Raw genomic sequence first — 22,923 nt, 5'->3', positions numbered from 1 at the left:
CCCCACTATAGGTTACCTTGCCCGTAGGGAGGATTCTAACCTTGAAAGCCTTGAAATTGTCCAGCTATAGTTTATTGATAAGAAACATAAGGGTTAAAAGGCTATTGAGCCCATTGACCTTAGACGTATGGGTTTTGTGCCTGTTGTCCATGGACATATGAATTTTGAACCTGTTCGGCCTAGACAAAAGGATTTTGGACCTGTTGTCATTGGACAAAAGGATTTTGAACCTGTTTCCATTGGACATGAGGATTTGGGGCCTGTTGATGCAGGATTTGACCTTGAACTTGTCCATGCAAAGCTTGACCATGTTGATATGTATATAAGGGTTGTTGCTGCCCGCGTTAGAATTGCTGCTATGAGGGCTGACCTTGCGGCTGCAAAAGCTGTCCTTGCAGCTGCAGAGGGTGGTCTTGTGAAGATATAGGTTGGGAGGTTTGTTGAACATGCTACATTTGCGGCTGCATGGTTTGCTGCAACTGCTGCGAGCATTGCCCTTGCGGCTATTGTAGTGATCCCTGCTGCTGCATGGATGGCCCTTGCTGCAACAAAGGTTTCCCTTGTTGCTGCAGAGGTTGTCCTTGCTACTGCAAGGGTACTTGGATAGTTCCCAGATTGAAACCTTGAAAATTTCCAAACTATATATGGCCATAACCACCGGAATGATGGTCTGACTAGGCTAAAAATACTATCAAGGCTCAAGGACGTAAGGTGGATTTACCATTCCTTGGGAAACAGATGGAACATAAGGAGTTTGGTATTGAACTTGAGCCTCTTAAGGCTACTGATAATGGAAATTGCTTGACCCAGACAGACTAACGGGATTTTGGACTTGTTGGTTCTAGACATTGCTTGATCCAATAGGACCAACAGGGTTTTGAATAGCACTAGAAGAAAGCTTGTTCACCCCAACCATGTGAGCATGTGAGCTACTCACATTACTTGTGCCTGACACCATAGAGAAATTCGAATTCTACCCCCCATGTGTTGGCATAGCCTATGCACTTAATGGAGGTACCAAAGGACTGATGGAAGCAGGACTCGAGACCGTCAATTGCACCGGATAGGTGTCCTGGACAGACGAGACAAGAGGGTTTGGAATGGTGGGTTGCACCGAGACTAAAGTAACTGCAAAAATTACTGTTTTTCAGGGCATCAGATTCCTAATGAATGGACCTGTGGTAGGAATCACACCAAATGCCCAAACAGGATTATGATAAAGTGAAGGGGCACAAGGTGTACCTGATACCAATTGTGCTAAGGTCACATAATTAAGAGGTAAGTCCCAATAAAGACTGATGGCAATGCTTCTCGTGTAGGGGAAACTTTCAGGAGGAAACTGATCTTCTTCCTCTTCAACAGTGTGTTGACTGGAAACCTCTAAGGGAGGTGGAGGATGAGATGACAAAGGTTGAATGCTCAGAACAATTCCAAGTTCAACAACTTGGTCCTCAAGTGACTACGGTAATTTAGGAAATGGCTCCTCAGACAATCTTTCAGACAAAGCAGAGGAAGAAGAACTAGGTGAATGGGATGGTTCAGCCATGATGGCTTCACCTCAAATAATAGGAAAAGAGAGATAAATTCCAAGGCTTTAAATGTACTTTAAAAGGAATACTCATGATTTGGTCTAGAAAAGACTAACAGGGATGTTATGAGATCATGGGCAACAATTTTTTAAGATGCATAAACAAACTAGTGCTCTTTCATGTTTTAAGAGTCGAGAAAGAAGCAAAGGTGACTCTATCACTTTCGATTTGAAGCAAGCTCGAAAGGACAAGTGCTCGGATGATATTTTAAGCTTAAAGAGTCAAAAAGATCAAATGACTACTCAAGATGATCTAGGTAAAAAGGATTACTAGGTAACCATGAACTGCAGAATACCTCTTGACAAACTGAGAAGTACACATAGGCAATCTTGCCAAATGTTGTGTTTGGTGTATCACATTTACAAGGCAGTAGACTCAACTTCCTATGGATAAAGGATTGTAGCCTAGTGGGGTCTCCCTTTATATCCTCGATGGTATGGGGAGCAGAAGTTTGTACTGGCATTTTCTACTACCAAAGCGAACGACAACTGCTAGGTTTAAAGATGCTAGAACATGTCTCTAGCCTAGACATTCTAGATGTGATCGTTATGTTTCAAATATGCCTTAGGTTAATTGAGTTGATTTTAAAGTTTATCTTGAATTATGTCTCGGTTTTTAGGCCTTAGGGATGTGACTCGAAAAATCCTATATGCAGCTAAATGAGACAAGACTCTTTCAATTCAATTAATTGTTTACACTAGAGAGGGTAGAAGACACAATCAAATGAAAACAACCAAGCAACTAAAAGCAAAATTATTTTTCCACTACTTTACTTTTTGAAAAAAAAATAATGAAAAAACTCTTCCCAATTCTTATTTTCCTAACAAGTGCACTTCAAGTAGTCCTTTCAAAGGGAAAGACAATTTTTTTTCTTTTCAAATGAAAATGCAACTCTAGTCTTCAATGATGTTGACTAACATAGCATATTGATGCAAAAAACTAGAATTGTGTACTTTTCATGAAATGACAAAAATGATTTTTTTGTAAAACACTTTAATGAAAAAAAAATCGAGACAATCAATCCTAAAACAGATGAAAGACATAAAAAGGAACTTCTTCCAAACTAATGATGCAATGACTCTACCAAAAAAGAATACAAGCAATGTGATCTATGCCGGAGAAGAGGCGTTTAAACAATCAAACGAAACTTTTCAAACTTGAATGATGGAGATCAAAGAAATAAGAGGACTACAAATGAAATGAAAGGAGTAAATTCACCAACAACTTGACTCACTGAGTTCACAATCAGCGGAATGGATGACAACCTATATGTACTAGAGCCACCAACTATCCAAAGACTCAAGAAATCAAGCAAAAGAAGGCAAACCAACAAGCACATGAACCAAGCCAAGTCAAGCTTTCTAGTCAGGGAGAAATAGTCTAAAGCAAGCTAAGAGGCAAAAATCAGGAGAGAAAGGAACACTGGTTGAGATCTGGGATAAACCCTAATCTCCACCTACAAGCACAGGCGTGACTCCCTACCCGAAAGCAAGTGCCAGAAGGGGGTTGATGTGACTGTTTTTGAGAAACTCGATCCGATCAATGAGACTATTTTATAAAAGTCCACACTCACCGAGGATTCAAAGGAAAAAATAAAAATTTCCTCAGGTAAAAAATACACTTACTTCTGTAAATTTCAGACATAGAGAAGTAAACTAGGAAAAGTAGAGAACATTATAGGGAAAAGGTGATACTAAAAGAGTTCACACAAAACCATGAAATTACAATCAATCAAACAGAACAATTGGTTCCCGAGCAGAGTCGCCAATTTGTGATACAAGTAAATTCTAAGTGCAGACACAAACAATTCCTTTAGCTTGAGAGAGTGGGTCTAGTCACAAACAAATAATCTATGGAATATTTCCTTAAGCTAGAATCAATTAAGAGGGCCTACCTCTTAGAACGGTATTCCTCTTGGTGATGATCATGCTTCCTTGCTCCAACTATCTTTCGTTTCCTTCCTTCGAACACCTGAAACAAACAAACAATAGCAAACAACAAATGTAATATCATACAATATTGTATTCAACCTACTTAACAGGTCAAGAAACATTAATCCATAAGGATGTAAAATAACACTTCATGTAGGAAATAGATCAATAGTTGCATTTATATAAATCAAAAATAGATTACAACCGGTTCCTTGACGTTGTTGATCTCCTATGACGTATCCAGGTTCCCACACTTCTTCTAGCACTTCATGGATGGCCCCAACAATATAGGTTTTAAGGCCTCTGTCTCTCTAGTCTCAAATAACACCAAAGCACACCATTCTCCCCAAACATACACTATAAAACTTCAGACTATAGATGTCTTGTTGGTTTTTATAACTCCAAACTAAAAACTAGGTTTTGCTTGGAAAAAAGAGAGGTTTATATAGCTTGGATGGATGTGACGTGGTTCCTCTTCTCATACTAGAAGGCCTTATCTCTTGGATTAGTTCCATCCTAATAGGGGAAAGGAGCACAAACTGACCTCCTCGACACCATCTAGCCTAACCATTTACCAAACATCCATTACAAATCTTCTAGAGCTCGAAGTTTCGGCTCCATATTTAAAAAAATTTCCAAAAGGGGATCAACATGATTGAGAAAGGGCTCAATCAATCCGATTGACACTAGGGACAGTTGTAATCCCTGCATATCGGCGTGAGGAGGACACGGGTCATTAGCGTTGGTCTCGTAAACTGGGATAAATAGAAGAGTTTTGGTAAATGATGCAAAAGGGAATTTTTCTGCTCATGAAGAGGGACACAATGAGAGTTTCTTCATGATGGGAAAGCATGTAGGGTTCACTGTAGAGGTCCTCCAAGATCATGGAATGAGGAGTATAGGGACAGTGAAAAAATGTTGTGTAACAATGCCAAATTATCTTCCATTACTCACGCATGTGGAGTTAGTCATGTGTGGTATTTTGATAAGATTCTAGATAGTGAAAATTGAAACCCATAACTAGGAGTTGAGACATGCAAAACCCATAACTGTATGGCTATATTACAATTGGGTCATGTTATATACATGGTCATTAAGAGAGGACAAAATTACATTCCTTCGATTTATTATGAAATAGTCGAGTAGAGAAGATGAGTATAATATTGCAAGTATAAAAAGGGAAGTACAAAAATTGTATTAGATATTCAAGCCAAAAATGTCTATCAAAACTCCATAGTGACTCCATATTTCATTCTATTTGCATTTGATAATATTAGAAGAAAATTTGAAAGCATAGTCTTTACCTTCTAGCTCAACATTCCCATATTAAGTTCCTAAGGATACATCTTCTGTTCATTTGATGGATGACACAGTATTTATTATTTTATCTTCTTTTATTATCTTATTACTATATTTTAATACTTTGAAAAATATACATGTAATATTAAACTATAAAAATAGGTAAATACTATGGAATAGAGATTTTGCATCAACATTTAAGCTCTATTGTGATGAACAATTGTAATTGAATACAACATTATTTCAAGGATCGTGCTCATATCATAATAGTCTTATTTTAGATTATAGTTAGATGTTCTAGAATATGAAAATTAGCTAATATAAGGTAGGATTAAACTCTATCAATGGAAGAAGAGTTTAATATAAATCCAAGGAATGGATCAAATTATATATTTCTAAATAAAATTTCGAGTCTCTTATAATTATTGCAACATGGTCATCTCGATGGAATATGTATAGAGAGATATGAAACCTTTTTCTAATCTATTCTCCCATTAAGTTCTGCAGAAATATCCTAAGGACTCGACTAAGCTTCTCTTTATGACATTAGGGACGTGTCTTATAGACACTCATATTTTTTAGTAACTTAAAATGAGAATTTAAATATTAAGAATATTTTCCTATGAGTAAAGAAGATAATATTTAAATAGAATAAAGAGTAAAGAAAAGAAGTAAATATGAGGTCACTCTTCATTCATTACACGACACATATCCTTTCAAATACAATGAGGAAGACACATTTGAAGGAAATGAATAGACAAAAAAATAAAGGAATGGTGAAATTATTTTACACATACTTGAAATGGTTTCGTTCATTTAATACCATAAAGAGTCACATGATAACATTCATGAGATACCAATGCCTAATCAAGATTTTATGAAACCAAAAATGTCATGCACTCCCAGAAATATATCGTTCAGAGAGTCATACTTTAAGTTTAAATAAAAAAGGTACCTAAGGGATTTGGATGGGGATTCCAAGGAACAATAAATAGTGTTGTAACATTAATGGTTTTGAGTGCAATGTAAATTTTATTGTTTGTTAATGCAGTTTAAAAAATGCATATTATGAAATAGGTACATATTTCTCCATTTTGAAGATCAATAATGTTTGTGCAAATTTGAGAGGATATCATGGACGTGAGTGGCCCCACAATGTTTGAAGGTTAACGAGGGTGGATTTGATGTCTTGAAAGTGTGGTTTACCACCAAGACACATGTCAATCAGAGAACCATGTTGCATCGCCCATTCCCTTGAGTTTTCAATTTAAGAAGCACCCGTCTCTAATACCATGTGACAATGTGAACTGTGGGACCGTTGCGAGAAAATGAGGCATCATAATGACCAATGGTAGAGATGAAGTAGTGGAAAGTTAATGCAATAAGTGCTACAAGTGGCATATAGGTGGAATCTAGGTGCAACAAAATCATAAGTGTGAGAACAATGTTATTAATAATCAATAATCATGAATTTTCTCTTATTTTAAAAAATAAGGGACATTTTCCCAATCAAATTATGTCATTTGTCTCTAAATTAATGTAATAACTCTCAAAGGGTTAAATAAACTTCCTTGTCTCATTCTACTTAAAGAACACCATTCATTTTTTCTACAAAATCTATGACGACTTACATAGGTGACTATAGTAGATTACCAGGTACACTATAAATCTTGTGTTTTATTTTATTTCAATAAATATGATTATAGTGAAAAAATCCCAATATTCAAATTCTTCTCATCGTGTAAACTTTGAATACTATCCATTCATAGAACAAGAAGTTTATTTTATTTCAATAAATATGATTATAGTGAAAAAATCCCAATATTCAAATTCTTCTCATCGTGTAAACTTTGAATACTATCCATTCATAGAACAAGAAGTAGATTCATATGAAGCCTACTATGTATTTTTCCTATATGAGCTCAAGGGTGGTATTTCAATGTTTTAAACATCAATAGGACATTTCCTTGACATGGGAATCCCATTTGGCTCAGTTTGTCATTCCCTAGACATACCATTAACATGAATTCATTTCCTAGTCTTTTGAGCATTATATTCCCGATAAAAGATCTATTATTTTTAAGAATGGAGTAATCATGTTCGATATTATCCACATATCTAGTAAATAAATGCTAAAGAGAGTAATTCCCAATAAAGAAAGCCCTTTCATGAAGATTACCTTAGCTACGCTTGCAATGAGTTGACCTCTAAAAAATAATTATCCTTGAAACTTTCTTACCTTTAAATTCCTAATTACTAGACAGTTCCCCTCCTTATCTCTCAAACATATTCCCTAGAATGAAAAGATAAATCATATCCCTATTCTATTATTTATTAGGATACAGTGATGACTGTAAATGATAATATATTAGGGTTTCTAACTTCTCTTTTGCTAGTTAAAAAGTCCTTTGCAAGATTTGATTTCAGTGAATATTTGTTTGGTGTCATTAACTTCTAGTTATCTCATTATGCTATCACTAATTATTTTACGCATTAGTCAGTCCTTTTATATCTCTTTATTTATTTTTAGGTGGATAATTTCTCAATCTACATTTTGTTACTCTATATATGAATGGTAATGTTATTTTAGTGATTCATTGAAATCTATTGGTTAGAAATCATTCCTAAGATTTTAGTTTTGTTGACTTTTTCAATGTCTTCTTCTTCAATTTCATATAGCTTATTGTTTGACAAGGTTCCTTCTAAAAAGTTTCCAAAAATTGAAAACATTTTACAAATTAACCCAGGTACCAAAGAAAGATGTCGGTATTTATTTAAATTATTTACAAATATAGAACCTCTGGTTGTGAATTAGCTCCCTACATGCTTCCAATTTTCTTAACCATGAGGATATTTTCATTATAATTTATCATACAAAGTAACAACTCTAATCACATTCAATTTCTCTCGAAGAAGTGTTTAGCAATGTTAAAATTGAAGAAAGAAGTTGGGCCCCTCTTAATCAATACCGAAATAACATTGCAGGATGTTGAGGAAATGTTGAAACATATGAAATTTCCTTGGGGAGAAGTGCGGGAATATGATGCATGAAATTAGCATATTGGCACTTCTCCGCGGTCAAAGTCCCTTCATATGAGGTCTCAAATTTGGCTTTTATTTTTTATTTTTAGATTTTTGCATAATTTTTGCTAGTAGTTATCTTTTATTTTAGGCATGTAATTAGCATAGCAAGATGTCAAATAGTTTCACTCAAGCTAGCTTCAATTTTTTTGGAAGCAACTACCCAAAAAAGGTTATTTTTATATTGTAGATAAAAGTGTTTATTTTTCATTCTAAAGGGGGGTTGGAGAAAGGAGAGGTAAGAGGACAAGGATGACCAGGGTCGAAGGGAATGCCATAAGTGTGTAATAAAGTCATGGAGAAAGGAGGATTTTGAAATAGATCAAGTCCTAAATGTAAGATTACATAACGAACATGATTGGTTGAAGAATCAACAAGTAGGAACACAACTATTGGTTGAATCAAGAAAATTCCTGTAGGTAGAGATAATGATCAGTATTTCATAAATGTGGGGATTAATAAGGATCATCAGGGACAAAACATACTTAGTATACAACAAAAACAAATCTATTGATAAACTTCAAATAGAGTTAGGAGATAAGCCCCAGGTTTCCTCTAAAACAATAAAGTTGATCAACTACAAAAGTTAATGATGATATAACCTATATCATAATCTAGCTTAATAAAGTTTCCACTAAAATAAACTTTGTTCAATAAGGATAGGATAAATGCAGGCTAGTTAAAAAGGAGGTAGATTTATTCAATTCAAGATTTTTTTTAAAGGAAATGTGTATGCGTTCCTGTTGGAAGCAAAGTGGTATGTTTAGGTATTTGGATGAATACAAACAAGTTTTATTAAGAACCATGGAAAATTCAAGAAAGTTGATAGACATGAGTCAAATGTTGAACAGGGAAACTATAGAAGATAAATTGAAGGACGATTTTTACATTCACCATCATGTTATGTGTTGGTATTCTCAAGTTACACTACAACATACCAAAAATATATAGATTTGGATATTTCCTATAGGAAAATGATATCATATAGTGATCAAGGTAAGTTAGATTAGGAGTAGTTGGCTAACTTTCTCCTATAAATGTTTTCTATTCCAACAACAAAACCCCACTAAAAAAAGAACGAGTGAACAAAGACTATTAGATATTTGTAAACTATTTCTATTTTTATTAGTTTGTTCCTAAAAAGTTTCATTTGCAAAAAAGAACTCAAAGAAAGGATTTTGATTTTGATTTTTAGTTTGTTCTCCACATTTCATTAGTTTCAATCCCACTTCTTCACCCCTGTGAGCATCACCCGATGCAATGAGTGCTAAGTGAACTATTCAAAAATCATGAGAAATTAGTCAGTTACGACTACCTCTCATGGAAATGGTCATACGTTTGAATGACTTACTTAACGCAGTTGAATCCCAAAAATGATATCTAAGAAAAAAATTGTATTATTGTACTGAATAGGAAAATATTACTACAATGTTTGGTCAAAATATTCTTCTTTCAGCTATTTGCAATGTCCCTATTTTCTAACAGTCTTATGTTTTTTTTCCTGGAGTAGCTCTCAAACATACATAGTCTTGCCCAGGATTGGACCACAAGACCTGTGGGGACCAAACCTCCCCACCTAACCATTGGACCACATCCTTGGGACTGGAAATATTATGTTATACACAAATATTTATGATACCGTCAATTTTCCTTTATCATACATTACTTTGAATGGTTAGATTAATGTCAAATATTTCATATAATCAAGGTTTTTTCTCTATTACAAAAACCTTGGTATTTTTTCTACAACAAAATATATTAATGTATTTGGTGAATGCTAAAGAGTCTATTACACTTTTTTCCTTACACTTTTATATCCAAAATCAACTCATTTAGTTATCTGTCTGACTTAGAAGCTAGTCTATTCATGAGATCTTTGGTAAATATTATCATGCAACCCATAAGACACAAGTTCAATTTGAATAATTTTCTACCCAAAAACTATCTCAAAGATACAACATCAAATTGGCATCATTGTTGGGAAAGTAAAGGAATGAAAAAATTTCTCCCTAGAAAAATCACCCTACCCTTTTCTTTCATGGAGAAAATCGAATTCGCTCGGTGAATTTTTTTCATCTCACTAACTTCATCGTATGAACATTGGCATCTCAAAGGAAATTTACAATGAGTAACACTAACGTGAAAGAGATATCAGTCTTGTTTGATCAACTGAATTTAACTAGACAAGAAAATCTAATATAAAGAGAAGAAACCACCTCTTCATCTTAGGAATTTGTCTCCTTTTCTCCATATTTTGAAGGAAAACCCAAAATAATTTAATTTCCTGAGTTGGATCCTAGAGTGCCTTCTCTCTTCAATGAAAAATGATTTTTCATCCAAACTTATTTCCTCGTTTAATAACTTGAAGCTCTTGAAGAAAAATATCCCAATTCTACTGAACCGAGAAATAGCTAAAGTAAAATTCGAAAAACCTTTCCACTGTTCTCCCTTTCCATCACTCTTCCCTTTCACAACTAGATAAGAAATCAAAATTATATTCTTCTTCCTACCAATGTAGAGAAATTAAAATTATATATCATTCTTCTTGCTATAGATGTAGAGAATTTTTTACAAGCACGTGCTTGTCAATATCAATAGTCATAACAAAAAAGGCTACCACAAAATTTAGAGTAGAAAATGGTTGGAGTAGATAATTTGGTACTTGTTGAGTATGCCCCTTTGTAGTTACCAACTCAACTACAAGGTTTTCCATAGGGATACCTCAATCACTTCCGTAAATATGATGGTGAAGGTGCAATCATTATAGAGAAGCAGTTAGTTCTTTCTTAAACATTGTAGATAATATGAATGTTTAGCAAGATGATTTAAATATGATGTTGTTTGTATAATATCGCAAAGGGAGGTGAGAAAATGATTCCATAAATTGGAACCCAATACCATTCATTCATGGAAATCTATGGGAGAGACATGTCTCAGAAAGTGGGGTGAGAAAAGAGATCCACTTTACAACCTTAAAGTTTCGTACTTTAGAGAGGATAGTTGGAGAACTTGTTTTACCCTTAATTCTTTTTTACCTTTTTGTCGATCGTTTTTATCAATTTCAGGAAATATAAACTTATGGACATCAATCAAATCATGCTTAGAATTATCATTGATCATGAGTGGTTTACTCTCACTACAAGGAATGAACAGGGGTAAGCTTAGATACACGGATAAACTAATCAATCTGGTAACATGGAGAAGCTCATCAACCCTACTCAACCAACAAAAAAATCTCACATCCATGTTGATGATCCAATATATTTAGTTACAGGATCACTCTGGCACATCATGAGCATATCCCATGAAGATTGTTTTCAATCCTTTAGGCTCCATCTCTATTCTATCAATTTATCATGTCCCGTGGCATGTGCATGTGTGAAGTTTTCAACAATGGAATTTACTTTAAACTAATCCCCATATGAAGCTTTTCCATTTTGTGTCATAACAAATAATTTATTTTGCAAACATGTTGTAACAATTTTCGTCTAATATTTTTTGTGAAATCTACCATTCACAAGCATCCATCTAGTTGCTTCCAACAATGTTCCAATTTTCCTATAAGCAACACAAAATTTAGTTTAAAGGAATATGGAATACTGAACTATCACAATTTATCTAGATCGTTACAAGAGTATTTGAGAGTTGTTGGAAATAGTAAATTATTTTTGTAGGCATGCAATGCATGGAAAGTCAGTGTGCATTGGTTCGAGTTCAATATATATTTAGAAAAGAGTAATTTAGTATGAGTTTGTATCAAAAGGTTAGTTATAGTTGAGTGAAATCTAATTAAAGTTTGCAAGATTCTATATTTAGTATGTTATGGATTTTATACCAGTGGTCAGGTTATTTTGGGATGCATGAAGCTACAAGAGCCAAGAGCTGAAACACAGTAATTGTTGATGTATGTGAGAAAATTAATGAATAAAAATATTATTTTGTGTGCATATTTGTGTTTCCTCCTATTTTACTTTTCATAAAATTTATATCAAAGTTAGAGGATCTAAGGCGCTAGAGAGCCTGCAACCGCAGGTTGCAGAGCCACACAATTTGAGATAATTCACCGCCGAGAGTCATAATTTTTTCTTTGCCACTACCAATCAATAAGCTGCAACTGAGGTGATATTTTTTAAAAGAAAGGGTCACATCCCTAAGGCCATAAACCATCATTTCATGCCGCCATATATGCTAGCTTCCACCATCACTATCATGAATAGCTAGCAAGCTTCGACAACTGAGAGTTAGTTTGTGGAGAGATTATCCTATTGAAAAGTCAATGCCTATGTTAGCTTGGGTGTTGTTGAGTGATAACCCACGTTCACAAAGAATCAACATGCAACTAGTCAACGATTCAAGAACAATCATGCAACAAAATTGAAGACCATATTTAAAAGATGCTTTGACATATGTTAAAGGTGTCAAAAAGTTCTGCAAGGTCTTTAAGGCAAAGAAAAACGATTCATGTGGCCAAGTCTTAAAAGTTTATTATAAAGTCTTTTAAAGGGCTTATTAAAGGGTGCACACTTTTTTTTCTTTTTGTTCCAATGAGCATTTAAAAGAGAAAAACAAGGTTTACTAAAAAGAAAAGGTTTTATGAGGATTTATAAAGATATTTTGCTTTATTTAAAAAAAAAGGCTTTATTGGAAAGTGAGTTTAGGGCTTTGCAAGGGTCTCTACTTTCGTAAAATTTTTGTGGTTTATCATGTATGACAATGTTTTGGGTTCATAAAAATCCATTTATGTATGTGAATGCGGTAAGTATATGCATTACGTGATATTGAAAATCATATTTTTTTTCGAGGGCGATATGGAAGGAAGCCTCATCCAATAAGGAAAGTAGCCATAAGAAATAAGAGAGGCAACAATCATGGTTCGGAAAAGATGGCTCAAATAGATCAAAAGAAGAAATTGAAAAGAAGAGTAATATATCGTCGCCATGTTTAGAGATGTTTAGGCTCCTACGTTTACTGGTAAAAATTCTGATTTTTGGTTTGTCAAAATACAAACTCTTCTTCGAGGCAAAGAGTTGATTAAGTACTAGTCTAATAACCCATATGATGAATTATGTGAATATTTAGTATTTGATTTTATACAACACACATTGGATGAGAAGTTTGTTTGTAAGGTAGCGAAAGATGCATCTTCCAAGAAAGCGTGGAAGATCCTGAAAGAGGAATTCGGTACGGGGGGGTGACATGCAACAACAGGTTTTGTCACAAGAACTGAAGTTTGCAATGATAGTAGCAAAGAGAGAAAATGACGGTGAATCACAATGTGATGAGACACATGTGGATGATGAATACAAAGTGAGATAGACTAATCGCAAAAATATGGTAAGTGTCATGTTTAATGAAGAATTGAAGGATAAAGTTATCACAGTAGCAATAGGTTATGGAGAAAAAATTGGAACTCCTCATGGAGGAGTGTGAGATCTAGCAACAATTAATGATCAACAAGATGATATTGTGATTCAAGAGTTTTTTATGAGAATATTCACTGATGACATAATAATGGAAGATAGTCTCAATGAAGTTTAAGAGGCATAGAAGGAAGAGGAAGAGAAGAAAGTTCTCATGACACAACATAATGAAGATCTTTTTAACACTATTTATGAATATGCAGGTGTTCAAAATAACATTGGATATGAAGTTGAAAACAAATTTATTGATAAGTTTAATGTAGATTTTAAGCTCATTGAAAAATGGATTGACAAGACAATTGAACAAATTGATGATAGTCTTAAAGAAACAGTTGGAATAAAATAATTAAATGAAATGGTGAGCAAGAAAAAGGATAGTGAATATGATTTTACATGTAAGACTAATAATGATATTGAGGGCATAGATTACAAGGGAAAAACAACTAATGATGAAAGTGAAGAAAAAGATATGGAAGTTTCTAAAGAGAGAGAAGAAAGCATTAAAATAAATTCTCAACAATGGAGTCGAGAAGAAATGAGAGTCTTCTCTCAAGAAATATGGCAGAAAGAAGACCAGGAGTATGAAGCACAAGTAGTGAAGAAAATAAAATAATTTGAACATGAAGAGTTGTGGTAGAACTACACGAGTGAAAGAATTTTTGAAGAGGAAGTTATAGAATATAGACTCAAAACAAATACAAAAGAAGTAAAAGAAAAATTGCAACAATAGCAAGTGAAGAAATGTGGAACCTACAACAAGAAAGCACCAAAAATAATGAAACAATTTCAAGTATATAGAATTTGGAAAAAAAAAAAGCATAAATTATAAAAGGATTTGAGTCATTGTAAGCTTAGTTGAGACTTTGACCAACAAGCATGTTTAAGTTAAGATTCAATCAATTTCTATTGTAAACCTAGTAGGCATAATTGATTCATGTTTAAGTTACATTTAGTCATGTTTGATTTATGTTGAGTCATATGGTTGTAATTAAGGGGGAGTGTTGGAAATAGTAAATTACTCATGCAATGCATGTGTGAGTTAGTTCTAGTTCAATCTATATTTTGAAAAGTGTAATTTAGTATGAGTTTACATGAACAATTTAGCTAAACTTCAGCGAAGTCTAGTTGGAGTTTGAAAGATTCTATATTTAGTAAATTAGGGCTTTATATACCTATGTGGTTGGGTCATTGTGAGATGTATCGGGCTAGAAGAGTGAAGATGTAGCTCTGTGAATGTGTATGTGAGAAAAAATTATCTATAGAAATATTTCTTGTGTATTTATTTGTGTTCCCTCCTCCTTACCTTTCCATCTAGAGTTTCATCCACAAAATCTTCTAGATTATTTATCCTGTATGCTTTAATGTGTAAGCAAGAATGTTTTTAGTGGCCATCATCACTCACTTTAGAAAAAACATTAAACCGTCCTTGCATTTAAGAAATAAAATAAATTAGAATAAAATGGTAAATAATTAGTGAATGTTATAAAAGAACTTCACCTTCGCAATAGATTTTAAACCTTGAAATCACAAATATTAATATCCAGTCAATCTAATAACACTTCATAGCTCTAGTTCCAATAGGCAAGAAGAGTTTCTTTTTTCCAGCAAGAAAAGGGAGATATATATTTTCATTATGGGGGCATATTACATATAATGATAATCCAGAGACCATTTCAGATACTACATATATCAATCCACAACGTGCTTATCGCTACCCATATAGTATTTCATACAACATTTTAACATACAGTTCCACATGAGGTGGCCCAGAATGTTTGCCACATAGAAATAGGGAAACATAATAAACAGGTGTGCAAAAAAGAAGCCGCATCCTGATACACATGTGGATATATACATATGATCCACATACTCCATGATATTATCTTCGAAAACACAACAATATGAAATAGTTCTGGCAGATGTTCATCCATATATAAAAGATAAGCATAGATTCTACCAAAAATATAAAAAAGAGCCATCTATAGTCACCCAGGAAATGGAAACACCCCTGCATCCAATACAGTGTCCCCCAACTTGACTTTAATGTGCGTACCATCCAGTTGCTCCAGTGCACCCTCCTTTAACAATCAATCATCTTGTTGGTTATAATCCCTTCTGATGTGCATAGCCAAGGAATTCCTTAATGTTGTCCATATATTGTCAATTTTCCAGAGCCATCCACAGAGTGCTTGTTGTTTAATTTTGGCCCTTCCGTGAACATGTTCAATAATGATCTTTGAAGCACAAAATGTGTGGATGTCAGGGATGTTGAGGAAGTGAGAAAACCATAACAATCCACATAGAGCCATCGCTTTAGCCCTTGTATTCGTACCGTTGCCCGCATTCTAGTCTACCCAAAATTCTTGTTCTTTGGAAATACCAATCCAAAATTCACATCCACATTTGTTTCTTTGTGTTTCCCTGTTAAAAAAAGCAGTAGGGTATTCCATATGAGGACTTGGTAACTTGCGTGGTTCGCTTTTGTGCCCATCATCATGGGAAAAACCCATAGCATGACAAAAGATAGTGCGATAAAAAACCAACCTAAATATGTCCTGTGAGTTTTAATTTTTTTTCCTATTTCTCCATTTCCAAATCTTCCAAAATAGGATGGGGGGAATAATCCTCCAATTAGTTTTCTCAGAACACCACCATATCATGCAATCCTAGATATTATCAAATCCAATACATGGAAAACCAATAGTACGAGCCAATTTTTTCCATATCTATATCGTGTAGGGACGTTCAAGAAATACATGAACATTGTTCCCCTCTGCGCTCATACAAATCACACAAATGCTCGATCCATGCCATTTCCTCTTTTGTAGATTTTCCCATGTGAGGGTTTATTGTGGCATACCAGCCAGAAAAAGAGAATGATTTTAATAGGAGTATTTTTTTTCCAGAATTTGTAAAAGTCACTTAACTCCATATGTTGGACCTCCCTTCTGTAGAGTGTGGTATATGCATCGACCACCATGATGTTCCCCCCTTTCATTTTACCAATCCATACAATCCGATCACTAAAGTCCTCATGATAGATTCCTAAGAAGTTCATGTGTGTATGGGTTCATTCCCATACCCCCGTCATTTAGCTGCCCAAACCTAGTTCATTTGTGCTCTTCCAAGAGGGACAGGGACCCCTCCATGTAGTGATAACTTGGCTTCAGAAAAATGTCCCATGACCATTTAAGCATCAGATAAAGTACTCCGACATATAGTAGTCATCCCCATAACCTAGTATGTGACCATATCCAATGATTATGTTATTTCCTGACCCCATGGTCCATGCAAGGTTCTGTAAAAATAATGTATCTAATTTTCTGAAACTATTCCAGATGGCCGAGCCCGATGAGATGCTAATAGATCTTCTGTGATACCATATCAGAAAATCTTGGTCCTTTTGGTATTTGTGTCTTATGATCTTTCCCCAGGTTCCTTCCCCAAAGATTCCCCTCCATAAGGATTTGAGAAATAATGCCCAACCAAAGTGTCGTAAGTTCATAATGCCCCAGCCTCCCATACTCTCAATGAGTGTGATTTGAGACATCTTAACCAAATGGAATTTGTTTTTGTCCCTGCTACCAGACCATATAAAATTAGCCATAATCCTATCGAGGCTTTTCATAATAGATATAGGGAGATGATAGAGATGTGCCCAATAAACTCCCAACCGCATCATAACAGTTTGTGCCAAGATGATGCACCCTCCTAGAGATAAAAATCTAAATTCCCATCCAAATATTCTTTTGAAGAAACGATCTGTAAGCCACGTCCAATCCACCATCTTATAACCACATGGTTTAATATGGCATCCTAGGTATTTTGTACCATTCATCATTTGATCTGCATCCACCCCAAATAGACCTTTAATATAAACAACAATCTCCATATCACATAGGCCATGATATATAATGGACTTCTAGAGATTCATATATAGACCAGTAGCGTTTGAAAATTTACAAAATATGTGAAATAGAGTCAGCGAAGAAAATCAGTTAAGCATCCCCATAATAAATACATCGTCAACAAAAAAACTATGTGGAATATCAATGTCATTTCCCATATGAAAAGCCAAGAGTTGACCCTCCACCACTTTTTTCAGATTCACACTCCAAATTCGACAAAATTGCTTTTCAGATTCATGCCATTAAACACAATTTTTATTCCCTCATTTCTAACATACTCATGGAATTTCCATGGTTCTCTAATGCAAAAACCTCATGTCTTCTATGTTTTCGTGTCATTTCTGTTATGGTTTTAATATTAACGTGCTCAAAACTCTAATACCAAATCCATCATCAAATTACATTGTATAATATATAGTGCAACTACTAAATTTAACTCCAAACATTACAAATCTCCTCTTCTATGAGCCTGTTAAAAAACAGTATCTACATGTTTATTCACAATGGAGTTTTGTCAGTCAAACTTAGCCTTCAATCGCAACTATGCCATTTTGTAACAGAACTAAATGTATAGCCAAATTAGGCATATGGAAATCTCCTTCAGCTTAACTCTTGTACCATCTGCAATACGGGTTTGTAGCTCCCAAATAGAATTTTATGTAATGATATCTTTTATGTCCAAATTAGATAATATTATTCATTTGCAAGAGTGATAGATCATTATCATATTTTTTTGTTGTAGTTATCCATTTCTTCTTTCCAAAATATATAGCCAAACAATTTTTATTTAGAACAATGTACTTTTTAATATCAAATGCTAAAAACATGGTTGTGATGTCTCATAAAAATAACAAGATAAAGATAACATCTATCCACTTTCAACAATCCTTTGGCTTTCCCATGAGATTAATTTTGTCATTTATCTTTAAAATATTTATGTAACTTTTTCCTCACCTTACTTTTGGGTTATTCTTCATTTCTTTTTGAAAAACATATATGTTTTTCAGGAAGCTATATTCCCCATCAATTTCACTCTGCTATCGCTCCTTTCACTTTCATATTACAAAATAAAAAATGGTCTTCAAAGAAGAAAATGATGCTCAAAAAGTCTTCAATCAAAAAATAATTTTCTAAGGTTTCTCACAGTTCAAGGATTCTATGCTTAACACCACGTCAACCCAGGGGAAATAAATGGCTAGAGAGAAGATAGCATCACTTATAAAGTGTACTACTTTTTAACATATTTCCTTTATGTTTTTTAAAATCAAATAATTAAATTATTACGCCGTAAGGCGTTTCCCTCTGAAATCAACTCCCCTCCTTGCTTATGTGTCATTTTGTGCACCATACGATTAGATGTTAGACGATTACACAAATTTCAAGCGTTAGATCAATGGCAAGGGGAAGAGACACTGGCGGAATGGAGTGGTCACTGTGATTTGAATTCATGGTTATTGCCAATCGCAGAACCTGCGCATACCTTCGCAATGCCATTGATGCCCTTCGTTTCCCCGGCATTGCTCTCGTGTCTTTGCGTATGCGTGGATTTTGGAGGTAAGATGGACGTTTCCTTGAATTTATTTCCCTCAGCTGCTGCATTTCTTTTCTTGATTTCCATTTCGAAGTAAGTCTCGACGGAGTCTGAAAATTTTGATCAAGAAATGGCCGTATTTTGTTAAATTCAAACTGTTCTGTCATTCTTCCGGTTTAAAGGCTCCGTCAAGGAATTTGAGGTTTGAGGATGATTTTGATGAAATATTTGCAACAATTTGAGGTTTGAGGATGATTTTTGATGAAATATTTGCAACAATTTGAGGTTTGAGGATGATTTTTGATGAAATATTTGCAACAATTTGTTTTAAACGAGCAATTATTGTGAAGATTAAGCAAATTTTGTTTAAATTTATAAGATATAAGATGGAATGGTAAAAATGTGTGTTAAATGTTAATCCTGCTGTTTAAATGATGATTGATGAATTTTATTTTCGTTCATTTGATGAAGATTTAGGTTTATATTGAGCAAAATAGGCTTTGATGCTTTTAATATGTTTTATTTAGAGCTCAAATAATTATCAATGAGCGTTATTATGGTTCTTTTGATGAAGATCCAGTGTCATTTTGAGCAAAATAAGCTTTGACTCTTTTAATAGAATTCAAATGATGATCAATGAGCCTTCTTTTGGTTAATTTGATGAAGATTTAGTTTCAAAATTTCTGAGGCAACAATTTGAGGTTTGAGGATGATTTTTGATGAAATATTTGCAACAATTTGAGGTTTGAGGATGATTTTTGATGAAATATTTGCAACAATTTGTTTTAAACGAGCAATTATTGTGAAGATTAAGCAAATTTTGTTTAAATTTATAAGATATAAGATGGAATGGTAAAAATGTGTGTTAAATGTTAATCCTGCTGTTTAAATGATGATTGATGAATTTTATTTTCGTTCATTTGATGAAGATTTAGGTTTATATTGAGCAAAATAGGCTTTGATGCTTTTAATATGTTTTATTTAGAGCTCAAATAATTATCAATGAGCGTTATTATGGTTCTTTTGATGAAGATCCAGTGTCATTTTGAGCAAAATAAGCTTTGACTCTTTTAATAGAATTCAAATGATGATCAATGAGCCTTCTTTTGGTTAATTTGATGAAGATTTAGTTTCAAAATTTCTGAGGTTTTTTAATATATTTTAGTTAGATTTCTGTCCTTGAATTGCTGTAAAATTCCTTGTTCTAGTGGAGTTTCGTGAATATTTTCGTGGCTCTTTCTTAAACATGCAATTTGAAAGTTCATCTGGATTTCGTTAATTAGTTTGCTGGGAATTGAAATTTGAGGGCTGGCCAGGGTTTAATAATATTTATGCTGTTGAAATGCTCTGAACAAAGGCTTTCTTTAGCGACTTCTGTAGGAGCATGGGTTGGATTAGAGCTAGGTTTGCCAAATCTTACGTTAATGGCCAAGTTTCTTGTTCGGATGTGTGAATAGCATTTGGCTGATAATTATGTTTTTTGAGAGATTTTATTCGAGCCATACGTTGTAAAATATATATGAGATCTCTGCTCTCTGACCGCAGGAAACTTTGCAACCTGGATCAAATGGCTTTTATCGTTTATATTGGCCTTGCTTTTCTCGTCTTAACATCGGTTTGTGCGGCTAATGACGGCTTAGCAAGAATTGAATTGAAGAAAAAGGGATTGGATCAAAAAACTTTACAGGCTGCAAGGATTGTTGCAAGGGAAGGGGGGCTTTCTAATGAAGCTAATAGAAGGTATGGTCTGAGAGGGGATTTGGGCTACTCCGAATCTGCAAAAGGAGAATATGTTCCTCTGAAGAATTACTTGGATGCTCAGTATTATGGAGAAATTGGTCTTGGTACTCCTCCTCAGAAGTTCACTGTAATTTTCGACACAGGAAGCTCTAATCTTTGGGTGCCTTTATCGAAATGTTACTTGTCGGTATGACTCTTATTTTTTAAGATTTTATTTATTTGAAATCACGACTCTTATTTTTTAAGATTTTATTTATTTGAAATCACCGTTATCTATTGACGTTTCAATAGCGTTTAGTCTGTGCATCAGTAATCAATAACATCATTATGACCCCTGTGAGATTGAGATTAAGAAATGCTATCTCCTAATTTAGGATGGATTATTAATGTGGAATGAAATCCCACCACTATGGTAAGTAGTAAGATAGCTTTCAAGATCAGATAAGCAACAACTACAAGTCCATAATGGTCCAGAATTCCTGTTAGTCTCTTAGACAGAGTGTCATAAATATCATTCCATCTATTTACTTGAATTCAATTTGCGTGTCTTGTAAGCAAACAGAGATTTCAATCTCTTGTTGATCCGGATCTTGGGAGGAGGCCCCCAAGATCTAAAAGATTGAAATGGATCTTGGGAGGAGAGACCCCCAAGATATGAAAACTTGAAATGCTAGAAGAAAAAGAGGAGAATACCCAATAAACAAAACCACAAAGAAACTTTTTTATTAAAACCGATAATAACTGTAAAGGCTACATTGTGGCAGACAATCTGTCCTTTTACAAAATGTGACTTGTTACTTATAGTATTTTTCAGTTACAATACCACGGGTCAATTCCATGGGTGAATGAATACCATGGGTGGATTTTACAATACCACGGGCAGATGCCATTTACAATACCATGGGTAAATTCCATGGGTGAATGAATACCATGGGTGGATTTTACAATACCACGGGCGGATGCCATTTACAATACCATGGGTAAATTCCATGGGTCGATGAATAATATGGGTGGATGAGTACCATGGGTTGATGCCATTTTCTATTCGGATCATTCCTCCCTCCTTAAGAAGCAATGGTCCCCATTGCGTAAAGTTCCCTCCTGCAAAGCCTTTGTTGAATATGAAGATCCACTGAAGATAAGGGTTTTACGTGGTTAACCCAAAACCCTGATAAATGAAGATCTGAGGATAGAGATACCCTGTAATGCTTGTGACCAACTGTGATTATGACAGTGTGTGGCCTAGCAAATGGACTTCGATGAACTGTGGGTTTGTGGATGACCCATAACCATGAAGAACGAAGATCCGAGGATAGAGATACCCTGTAATGCTTGTGACCAACTGTGATACTAACAGTGTACGGCCTAGCAAATGGACTTCGATGAAGTGTGGGTTTGTGGATGACCCACAACCGTGATGTTGGTTGTTGATGAAGTAGCAGGTGCCTACATAGCCTGGGGTGGGAGGGCACATCTCCAAATAACCCAAGCCGATTGCTGCTATGTTGAAACTGATGAATGTGAAGCAGGTGCCTACTAAAGTGGGGTAGGAGGGCACGTCTCCAATGGAAACCCACTCCGAACGCTGCTCCAGAATTAAAATGGACATAACTCGGCCAATATAACTCAGAATATTTATTATAACCTGTTTTTGGAAGCAGAAGGACCATTTTGCATCTTCCCATGTGATGGAAATCCTTATCTGGGCACTCTGAGATCTCATATTTGTGCTGCAACAGTTCCGCCGTCACAAAAATTCTGATAAAATAGTTGATTTTAAATCAGCGATATCTCCCACATCCGGACTCCAATTTGACCCATTTTTTTTTTTAAATTGGGTGATTTTTCGAGAGGAATCCAGATCTGGTATTTGATTTTGTAAATTTTGTACCAAATTTTTCAGATCTGATCTGCAAAGTCGCCGCCCAAAAAAAAAATCCTGTAAAAAAATGAGAAAATAAAAATTCTTCCTACTTGACCCAAGAAAGTGCTCTGTGGAGGTTGTAGCACATGCCTGAAGTTTGTTGAATATTGCTGCAAAATTTGAAACTGAAACATGCATCAAACCCTCGTTCCCATGGAATCATAACCTGCTCTGATACCACTGATCCGGATCTTGGGAGGAGGCCCCCAAGATCTAAAAGATTGAAATGGATCTTGGGAGGAGAGACCCCCAAGATATGAAAACTTGAAATGCTAGAAGAAAAAGAGGAGAATACCCAATAAACAAAACCACAAAGAAACTTTTTTATTAAAACCGATAATAACTGTAAAGGCTACATTGTGGCAGACAATATGTCCTTTTACAAAATGTGACTTGTTACTTATAGTATTTTTCAGTTACAATACCACGGGTCAATTCCATGGGTGAATGAATACCATGGGTGGATTTTACAATACCACGGGCAGATGCCATTTACAATA

The 22,923-nt window shown here is 34.7% G+C and overlaps 1 protein-coding gene across 1 annotated transcript; it reads left to right on the top strand.

The window, feature by feature from the left end:
* Nucleotides 1-18,631: 18,631 nt before the first annotated feature.
* Nucleotides 18,632-20,692, top strand: LOC149176775 (aspartic proteinase oryzasin-1-like). Its single transcript, XM_089421568.1, has 2 exons — nt 18,632-18,782; nt 20,305-20,692. The coding sequence occupies exons 1-2, from the start codon at nt 18,676-18,678 to the stop codon at nt 20,690-20,692; spliced, it is 495 nt and encodes a 164-aa protein (XP_089277694.1). The 5' UTR covers nt 18,632-18,675.
* Nucleotides 20,693-22,923: the final 2,231 nt, after the last annotated feature.

The sequence above is a fragment of the Pinus tabuliformis genome, chromosome 4_1 (genome assembly GCF_031772625.1).
Source record: "Pinus tabuliformis cultivar Carrire ecotype Pingquan chromosome 4_1, CPIR1, whole genome shotgun sequence".
In the NCBI taxonomy this organism is placed as follows: Eukaryota; Viridiplantae; Streptophyta; class Pinopsida; order Pinales; family Pinaceae; genus Pinus; species Pinus tabuliformis.
Note: the sequence above shows the minus strand (reverse complement) of the source record. Positions and strands in the feature narration are given on the sequence as shown.

What these genes read in the sequence shown, in the direction of transcription:
- LOC149176775 (XM_089421568.1), top strand. Translation starts at nt 18,676, where the DNA reads ATGGTTATTGCCAATCGCAGAACCTGCGCATACCTTCGCAATGCCATT. An exon ending in CGTATGCGTGGATTTTGGAG is followed by an intron (nt 18,783 to 20,304) that starts GTAAGATGGACG and finishes CTCTGACCGCAG; the next exon opens with GAAACTTTGCAACCTGGATC.